Source organism: Orycteropus afer, unplaced genomic scaffold (assembly GCF_000298275.1).
Source record: "Orycteropus afer afer isolate SDZICR_OR568_19922 unplaced genomic scaffold, OryAfe1.0 scaffold00219, whole genome shotgun sequence".
Classification (NCBI taxonomy): domain Eukaryota; kingdom Metazoa; phylum Chordata; class Mammalia; order Tubulidentata; family Orycteropodidae; genus Orycteropus; species Orycteropus afer.
The window spans coordinates 1,239,755-1,249,123 of NW_006921806.1; the positions used below are offsets into that span (position 1 = coordinate 1,239,755).

General features: G+C 55.0%; 1 protein-coding gene across 1 annotated transcript in view; it reads left to right on the forward strand.

Moving 5' to 3' along the window:
* OBSCN (obscurin, cytoskeletal calmodulin and titin-interacting RhoGEF) overlaps nt 1–7,425 on the forward strand; it is a 312,151-nt gene extending 304,726 nt beyond the window's left edge. Inside the window, 12 exon segments of the mRNA XM_042782023.1 lie at nt 104–1,354; nt 1,986–2,057; nt 2,457–2,567; nt 2,768–2,935; nt 4,231–4,353; nt 4,500–4,670; nt 5,436–5,520; nt 5,828–6,067; nt 6,299–6,522; nt 6,774–6,849; nt 7,006–7,155; nt 7,248–7,425. Coding sequence (XP_042637957.1) covers nt 104–1,354; nt 1,986–2,057; nt 2,457–2,567; nt 2,768–2,935; nt 4,231–4,353; nt 4,500–4,670; nt 5,436–5,520; nt 5,828–6,067; nt 6,299–6,522; nt 6,774–6,849; nt 7,006–7,155; nt 7,248–7,425 — 2,849 coding nt within the window.
* The last annotated feature ends 1,944 nt before the right edge of the window (nt 7,426–9,369 follow it).

The window sequence follows — 9,369 nt, forward strand, 5'->3', positions numbered from 1 at the left end:
GTGCCAGGGCCAAGCCCTTCTTTGTTCAGGGAGCCCACACCACTGGCCCAGGATGCCACACCCCCTGCCCAGGCAGCACCAGGCATGGCCTCAGGTTCTGAAGAGGGGTCTCTGCATGGATCAAAACCACTTCCATCCATGGATGGTGACACAGGTCCAAGCATCTCCCAGGACAGCTTTCAGAAGCAGGCCATCCCTTCTTTTCACCTTGACTGGGGTTCTGCCCTCCAGGAGGGTTGTGGACCCCCTGTGGCTGCTGCACCACAACTTACAGGCTCCTGCCCTCCAGGATCTCATGCACAGGGCTTACTGGTATCTGGAAGCCCCTTCCTCTCAGGAAAGCCCCAGGTCTTCCCTTCCCCAGCCCAAGCAAGCCCCTTTTCAGGCTCTAAGGAGAAGCCAGAGCCCAGCCCCCCTTTTTCTATAGGGCAGGCTTTACAGGAGGACCTGTCCCCCCAGGAGGCTGTGACACCCTCCCCAGTGGACACAGAGCCTGCAGCCTCCTTAGATGCAGAGGACTTGTCCCAGGAGACTGCTCAGCATCGGCCTCAGGAGCAGGCAACTACTCGAAAGTTCTCCCTGGGGTACCGTGGAGGCTATGCAGGAGTGGCAGGCTATGGAACTTTTGCCTTTGGTGGAGATGCAGGAGGCATGCTGGGGCAGGGCCCCCTGTGGGCCAGGATGGCCTGGGCCCAGTCTCAGTCCTCAGAGGAGCAGGAAGAAGTGGTAGTTGAGAGCCCACTGCCCCAGGCTAGTACAGCCCCTGTGCCTGAGGGGACCTGGCCTTCCCACAGGAGCTCTCTAGAGTTTACCTCATGGGAAGACTTCGGCCAGGGCTCTCAGGTCTCCCTGGTACAGATCAAGGACCTCTCAGGCGATGCAGAGGCAGCTGACACTCTGTCCTTGGACATCTCTGAGGTGGAGCCAGCTTACCTCAATCTCTCTGACCTATATGACATCAAGTACCTCCCATTTGAGTTCATGATCTTCAGGAAGGTCCCCAAGCCACCTGTGGAGAAGGAGCCACCCTCCACTCCAGTAGAGGCCCATGAGGGGCTGGCTGAGCTCCCAGAGGCAGCATGGCCCTGGATGAGCGAGCTGGGCCCCACTGCCAGCTTGGCTCCCCGCCCTCAAGTTGGCCTACAGATCACCGAGGAGGAGCCAGAGGACATGGAGGCCCTGCTAGGGGAGGCCGCCCTGAGCCGGAAACGGAAGGCATCACCCTCCTCACGAGGCCTCTTCCAGCTCTCTGGGGGGTGCCTGCCACTGGAGGAGCCCATGGAGCTCAGCCTACGCAAGAGGGTGAAAGCCTCAGTGGCCCACATCTCCCGGATCCTGACTGGCAGGGTAGAAGGTGACTCCCCACAACTTTTTTGAGCATGTCCAAATGTCCCCAGTTCTGCACATCTAAGAGTTGCCTTTACCTCTTACCCTTGTGACAATAGCTCAGGATCCCACCCAGTACCATTAGGAAGCCCCTTTGGGTGCACTTCTCCAGGTGTCTGGGGATACCCCCCAGCCTCAGAAGCCTTCTCCCCTGTGCTTCTGAGACCAAGCACTGGGATTTAACTGCAGGAGGCCTAGAGACCAAAGTAGGGATTACACTACTGGAGAGGAAAATTAAGAACTGACACTGGTGCCCTGTAGCCAGAGTCCTCCAGTGGGGTTTTCTTGCAGCCCTGACTACCCATGTCCCCATGGTCCCAAGGTGCATACCTTTATTCATTCCCACAGATGATCCTTGCCAGGCAGGAAGGAAGAGAGGTGGGGTAGCAACACACTTAGCTCTAGTTTCAACACACCCCTGGGTTCTTGGACTTTTGGTTGTTGTATAGAGGAAGCCTGAGGCATGGAAGACAGGGCCAAGAGGTGGGCAGGGTTCGCCTGTCCCCACAGCCCTTGGTAGTGCAGTGTGAGGCAGCTGCCCAGAGATGCCATGGCCTCATGGGCTGTGACCTCAATGGGCCCCCTCTTTCCCCCTGCAGATCCAGAGAAGGAGGGCCTTTCCAGGAAGAAGTCGGGCCTGGCTTCTTTCCGGCTGAAGAGCAAGGACCAAGGTGAGTGCCCTGGCTCAGGGCCTCAATCTTCCCACAGTTTCAAGAGGACCTGATTGTGTGGGGTGGGGGCAAAAGCAGTGGCCTCCAACCTCCATGACACCCACATCAGTTGGATAAGCTAACAACCTTGGACTAGACCCCAAATGAGGGCTTCAATAGCCACAACTTAGAGGGCTGGAGCAGTCAGCAAGGGTGCCCTGGAGAAGATGGAGGTGCTAAGAAATGAATCGTGGACCAGAGTGGTGGAGGATAGGATAGAAGGGAGCAGGGTCCTCACAGGTCCAGTGCTCTAATGTCTCCTTCCCACTGAGGGTCTAGTCACACTCTGGCCTGGTATTTGAGGACACTTCTCCTTGGGATGGCAACTCCTGAACTGCTTTTCTCATTCTCCCTTTTCAGCCCCATCATTCCTAAAGGAGCTGTCAGATGAGACAGTGATCCTGGGTCAGTCCGTGACGCTTGCCTGCCAGGTGTCAGCCCAGCCTGTTGCACAGGCGACCTGGAGTAAAGGTAACAGACCTCCTGAGGGCAATGGCTCAGAGTGGAGCAAGTCACAGGCTGAGCATGAACATGGCCCCACCAGCACAGCAAGTGGCTGGCTAGGCTTTCCTCACACCCAGTGCCCAGCCCAGCTCCTGAACAGCCATGTGCCTGGATACTGTGCTGGGGAGTAGCCATCCATGTGCAAGCCATGATTTGTCCTTTGGCAGATGGCGTGCTTCTGGAGGGCAGCAGCCGACTTCTCATCTCCTCCACTCTCAAGAACTTCCAGTTTTTGACCATCCTGGTGGTGACTGCCGAGGACCTGGGCGTGTACACTTGCAGTGTGAGCAATGCGTTGGGCACGGCAGTCACCACAGGGGTGCTCCGGAAAGCAGGTGAGTGCACCACGTAGGCCCTCTTGGTGGGGCGGTGGTGGGGACAGCCATGCCACTGCCTCCTCCCTGAGGTCTCTGCCTGGGCCTGGGACCTCATCTCACTCTGTGAGCCTCTGAAGCTTGCTGTTTTGGTGAGTAGGGCCCTAGAAACCGTGGTCCCCAGTGCATTGACTCTGGGCAGCCCCCAGTTCTGACAGGGCCAGGGGATTGCATGCTGACTTTTATGGCCTGGGGATATCTCTGTCTAGTGTCCCCACCAAGGCCTTCTCCCTGACCCACTCTTGCTTAGAGACCAACTCGTCCTCACATTGCACATAGGATGTAAAGCCACTTATAAGACACCCACACAGCAAAGGGAGAGAGATGAAAAAAATAAAACAGGAAAGTATACTCTGGGAGCAAGTGGCATAGTTGGGGAAGGAGAGTCAGAGGGGACAAGCAGAGCTGTCCCCTGCTACACTGAGCTGTCACTGGCCCTGAACTTGTCTGTGGCTAAAGCAGCATGGCCAGGACAAGAGGGGAGAGGGAGAGAAAGAGGAGAGTCACAGACAGAGACACAGGGAAAGGGAGACAGAGAGACATAGAAAGGAGAGAGGGGGAGGGACAGATAGAGAAGAGGGAGAGACAGACAGGGGAGAGACAGGGCTAGTTCCGCATAGAGCACTGGGAACAAAACCTGTTAATTCACACCATTGTCCCAAGAGCAAGTGTACCCATTTGTTGGAGAAAGTTGAGCCAAGCACTTGGTTCCACTACTCCTTCCCATGGTGCTTTCTCAGCCACATCCCTGCAGCAAGTGCATGAGAAGGCTGTTTCATGCTTTGTTCCTCTATCAAAGTTGAGGCTATGATCCCAAAATACAGTTCCCAGGAAGTATTTTGGGGGAGCCAGGGCAGTGCTGTGGGCCCAGCCCTCAGACACCTGGCTTACGCCTGGAGGAGGACAGCAGCCTTGGCAAGCCTCTCAGTACCATCTTCAGGACCTGGCCAGGCTCTCCATTCTGTTGGGAAGAGCACTGGGCACTGGGCACTGGGCAGAACCCTCCAGACCCCCCAGCCAGGACATAGCCCTGAACCAGGCCTCAGGAGACACCAGGCCCTCTGGCCAGTCTATGCTGCAGCAGGACCCCCCAAATGACAGGACCAGGGAAGAGTGGGCTCAGGAACCTAGGCAGCAGCCCACAGTGGATGTGGGGTGGGAAGGCCTACCAGGGCAAGTATGACATAGAGGGGAAAAACAGTTACATCAGGCAGCCATTTCCAGCCTCACAGCTGCTTACCATCCCTCCCCCACAGAACTCCCCTTGTCCTCCCCACGCCCGGACATTGGTGAGGTATATGCGGATGGGGTGCTGCTGGTCTGGAAACCTGTGGAGGCATGTGGCCCTGTCACCTACATTGTGCAATGCTGCCTGGAAGGTATCTGCTGAGCCAGCTCTTGGGGGAGCGGCTCTCTAGGGTTCCAGTGGGGGTGGGGGTGGGGGTGGGGGTGTGCCAGTGAGTGGCTGTTCTCTCCTCTCCATTAGTGGGGCAACCTCTCATCCCCTCCTTCCCATGCAACCCAGGTGGTAGCTGGAGCACTCTGGCCTCCGACATCTTTGACTGCTGCTATCTAACCAGCAGGCTTCCACGGGCTGGCACATATGCTTTCCGGACGGCCTGCGTCAGCAAGGCAGGCATGGGCCCCTACAGCAGCCCCTCTGAGCAGGTCCATCTCGGAGGGCCCAGCCACATGGGTAAGCCTCCTGCTTCAGCCTCCTCACAACTTCCTGTCTTCACCTCTGAGAGAAAGCCCCTCTTAACCTCTGTTTGGTCAGCACACTCTGGGGCCCCTAACTGCCCAGGCCCCTGCTTCCCACAACCTGCCCCCAGGAACAGATGAGTTGATCTGAAGGTTCATGCTAAGCCCTGCGAGTGCCTCCCCAGTACTGTGCTGGGGACTCCAGGTGTCTGGTCTCAGGGCTTTGATTATTAATGACAAAGTGTAGTGGTTAAAGCATTTGCCTACTAACCAAAAGGTTAGTGGTTCAAACCCACCAGCCATGCTGTGGGAGAAAGATGAGGCAGTCTGCTTCCATAAAGATACAGCCTTGGAAACCCTACAGGGCAGTTCTACTCTGTCCTAAAGGGTCATTATGAGTCAGAAGCAACTCAGTGGCAGTGGGTTTGGGTTTGGTTTTGGTGGATCCAGCACTGGTGGCTGGCACACATGTTATCTGTGGTCCCAGCCAGGTGGGGCTGTCCCCACTACATTGTATAGGGGACTATAGTACACTCTGCAGCTTCAACACCTTTGTATACACCTCCTCATGGTTTTTCTACCTGCTATGCCCCACTGTGGGCTGAGGAATGAAGATTCTGAGTGTGTGTGTCCAATGAGTTCAAAGGAGGATCCCTGTCCAGTTCTTCAGGAGAAGTGATGGAGGAAAAGGTGGGGGAAACTGGGGTTGGCTGGGGTGTGCCCCATAGGCCTCCCAGGCATCCCCTTCCTCTTCCCACAGCCTCTGAGGAGGAGAGTGGCCACACACTGCCAGCCCAGCCCCTCTCAAGCACACAGACCTTCGCCTTCCAGATGCAGATCCGGAGGTGCCGAGGCTGTGGGCAAGCAGACAGGGACAATGCTTCGCTGGCCCCTCAGGCACCCACCCCAGCTTCAGCCTCCCTCTCCATGTCTCACCCCCACCTGCTTCTGGTCCAAAGCATCTTCCAAATGCATCTCCTCCTGACTGGCCCCTGAGCTTACCCCTGGAAGGTTCTGCCACCTCCTGGCTGAGTGCCCTCCCTGGGGTCCCACATTTCCGCCTGCTGCTCTAAGTGTGGGAAGGGGCAGAGGCCTGCAGGGGGCTTACAGGGAGGGACCTTACCAGCCTGGCTGATACTTCTCCTTGCCCAGGGGTCGCTTCAGTGTGGTGCGGCAGTGCCGGGAGAAGGCCAGCGGGCGTGCTCTGGCAGCCAAGATCATCCCCTACCGCGTGGAGGATAAGACAGCTGTGCTGGGCGAATACAAGGCCCTCAAGGGCCTGCGCCATCCACACCTAGTCCAGCTACATGGTGCCTACCTCAGCCCAAGGCACCTGGTACTCATCCTGGAGCTGTGTTCTGGACCAGAGCTGCTCCCTTGCCTGGCTGAGAGGTGAGAGAGACAGGTGCAGGCACAGGAAAGACCTGCCAGAAGCAGGGCTCTCAGAAGCAAGGGAGTATGAGAACTTCTGCCCCACTCCCTGCTGTCTGACAGCAGAGCCAGGCTGCTCCCCACCAGGCAGTCTCAAGGGTCCTCGCCCCAGGGTGCTCCTCCACATTCCCATCTGCCCCCCTCCAGATTTGGCAATCTGGAACCTGGCTGAGCCAGCCTTCATGCCCCCAGGCCCTCCTACTCTGAATCAGAGGTGAAGGACTACCTGTGGCAGATGCTGAGCGCTGCCCAGTACCTGCACTCCCAGCACATCCTGCACCTGGACCTCAGGTCCGAGAACTTGATTGTCACAGAGTACAACCTGCTTAAAGTCCTTGACTTTGGCAATGCCCAGAGCCTTGCCCAGGAGAAAGTCCTGCCATCGGAGAACTTCAAGGATTACATGGAGACCATGGGTGAGAGTGTGGGGAAAGAGACATCCAGGGCCTGACCTCTGAGAGTTGGAGGCCCAGGGGCAGGGGGAGCGTGCCAGCCAAGAGGAAGACCTATGTGTGCTGCCCACCTGCTCACTCCTCTTCCACCTTAGTCCTCCCTTTTATGCTCAGTCCTCCTCTGTCAGGTAGTCCCTACCCTCAAAACCCTCACCTGTGTCCACCTACCTATACCAGCCTCTCACCTATGCCCACCCACCTGTGCCCCTTCCCAGCTCCAGAGCTACTGGAAGGACAGGGTGCAGTCCCACAGACGGACGTCTGGGCCATCGGAGTGACAGCATTCATCATGTGAGCCCTTGCACCCTTGTATAGAAGTGCTGGATGGGAGGGGTAGGCCTGGGATCCATCCAAGGGTGACCTCCAGACTGCCCTCCCCTACCGCACCCTGGGATCCATCTGAGAGTGGCCTCAGAGTCCCCGGGCCACCTTTCCTCTCCCATGCAGGCTAAGCGCCGAGTACCCCGTGAGCAGCGAAGGGGCACGAGACCTGCAGAAAGGCCTGCGCAAGGGGCTCATCCGGCTGAGCCGCTGCTATGCAGGGCTGTCAGGAGGCGCTGTGGCTTTCCTCCGGAGTACGCTATGCACCCATCCCTGGTAAGCAAGGGCCCGAGCCCGCCCTGCACCACCCTGCTCGCGCTCTGGGCAGAGGCAACTGACCACCCTCCCTCCCCTTCTCCCCACTCCAGGGGCCGGCCCAGTGCATCCAGCTGCCTGCACTGTCCTTGGCTGACTGAGGAGGGCCCGGCGGGTTCCAGGCCGGCAGCTGTGACCTTCCCCACTGCACGCCTGCGCGGCTTTGTGCGTGAGCGGGAGAAGAGGCGGGCGGTGCTGTACAAGAAGTACAACCTGGCACAGGTGCGCTGAGCGCCTGCACAAGGAGGGAGGCCTTGGGGTGAAGAGGGGCTCTCTAATGGGACACCACATACGCATGACACACCAATAAAAAAAAAAAAAAAAAACTGGTAAAAAAAAAAAAAAAAAAAAAAAAAGTAGAACCTGGTGAGATGTTTTCTGTTTGTCTTGTTTGGGGAGGAGGCTAGGGCCGACAGCTGCTGCGCCATAGGTGTCATTAGGAACAGATTAGCAGTGTTTTGAGATGTTACCCTGCTCATAAGTGTGTATGTATTTCCTCTTAACTGCTATGTGTTAGTTTTATTTCATCATACGAATTTACAGCTTTTTAGCTTGCCTTTTCCTTATTGATGAGCATTTAGCTTATTTCCAGAACTTCTGTTATAAATAGTGTGCTAATAAAATTCTTGTACACAGCTTCCAAAGCAAGCGCCAGAAGCACGTGGTAATAATGCGCACCCTGGTGGGAAAGAGTATCTTACCAACCAAGGACTTCTATTAGAATTATTGGGGGCATGGGGGAAGGGTATGATACAAAAACTACCAACTTTTAAAATTCTCACCATAATGCCTTTTCCTCCCTTACTGCCTGCATTCTCGATGCCTCTGACCCTGGCTTGAGTATACCTACTTCTCTACATTAGGTGCTGGGTTGTGCAGGAGTTTTTAGGTTGTGTATCCTCCCTCCCTGGATGCACTGGTGCTACCAGGTGTTCATTCTTGCCTTCAGGAAATAAAAAAGGTTGAGGGGCAGGAAGACTAGGAGGAAGAGCAAGAGGAAGGAAGAAAGCAGAAGAGGAGCCACCCCTCACATTCCAAAGCTGGCCTGGCACTCACAGCTGGGCTGTTGCTCTTCCACTGATTGCCTCTGACAAGGTTACTCTGAGACCATGATAGAGTGAGGCAAGATAAGGCCAATTATAATTTTGTCTAAGCACTAAAAATAAACCAAGGTTGCTGTGCACCCGCAAAACACCAAACACTCCCTCTGCTGCTTCTTGACCCATTGAAGATTTATCCTCATTTCAGTCTGTTCTCTTTGTAGATAAGATTTTTTTCAGATGTCCAGTCATAGAATTCAATACTTTCTGACAGTATCTAGTCTAGATCAAATTGCAGTTTACTTAGATTCTCCCATCAATCACCCAATAAAGCCCAAATAGGTCCTTTCTAACATGATCTTATGGAGACACCCCACTGTTCCCATGATGCAAGTGTATCCTCTCTCACTGCACCAAGTAATAAACCCACCTTGTTCAACTACAACTGTGTTCCTGGGAGTCTTGCCTGGAGAGCAAGAGTAGCAGTTTCTGTCCCCTGCTCTCTGGTCATCCCCAGAATTGCAGATTGGAGGTCTTCGTGAGTGCCAAAGAATCCAGCCTGCCTTTCCTTCCTGCTCGCTAGGCCACTGTTTTTACATCTTGGACACCTCTTTTGGATGTTCATTGAACCCAGGACACTCCATCTAAAAACTAAACATCTCTAAAACTGAAATGGACCCACACACTACCTCTACCTCCTACTTTCCAATCTCAGTCAATGGTATCACCATTCAACCAATCACTAGTGAAGGTACCTTCATCTTTGGCACTATGCTTTCTACACAACTTGCCTCATTCTCTGATTAGCTGGTTCGGGTGAGCTGGAACACATGTGCTTCTGCTCTGTGCAGGAACGCTGGGTTCTCAGGTGGGCAGAGAATCATCTTCACTAGTTCATCCTCCCACCCCTACCCCACCAAATGAGCCCAGCTTCAGAGGCATCAGAAATAGGCTATGTCACTGAGTCAGTTCCTTCTAGGACAGTGAGGGCTGAGTCAGAGTTGGGGTGAGATGCTCAGGCACCAAGCTGAGACTAAAGTCTTTTTTTCTGTCTAAAACAAGAGATCTCATTCTTTTCCCATTGTTCTAAATCCCCCAAAATCTAACACATTTAATCAGCCAAGTGAAATCAATG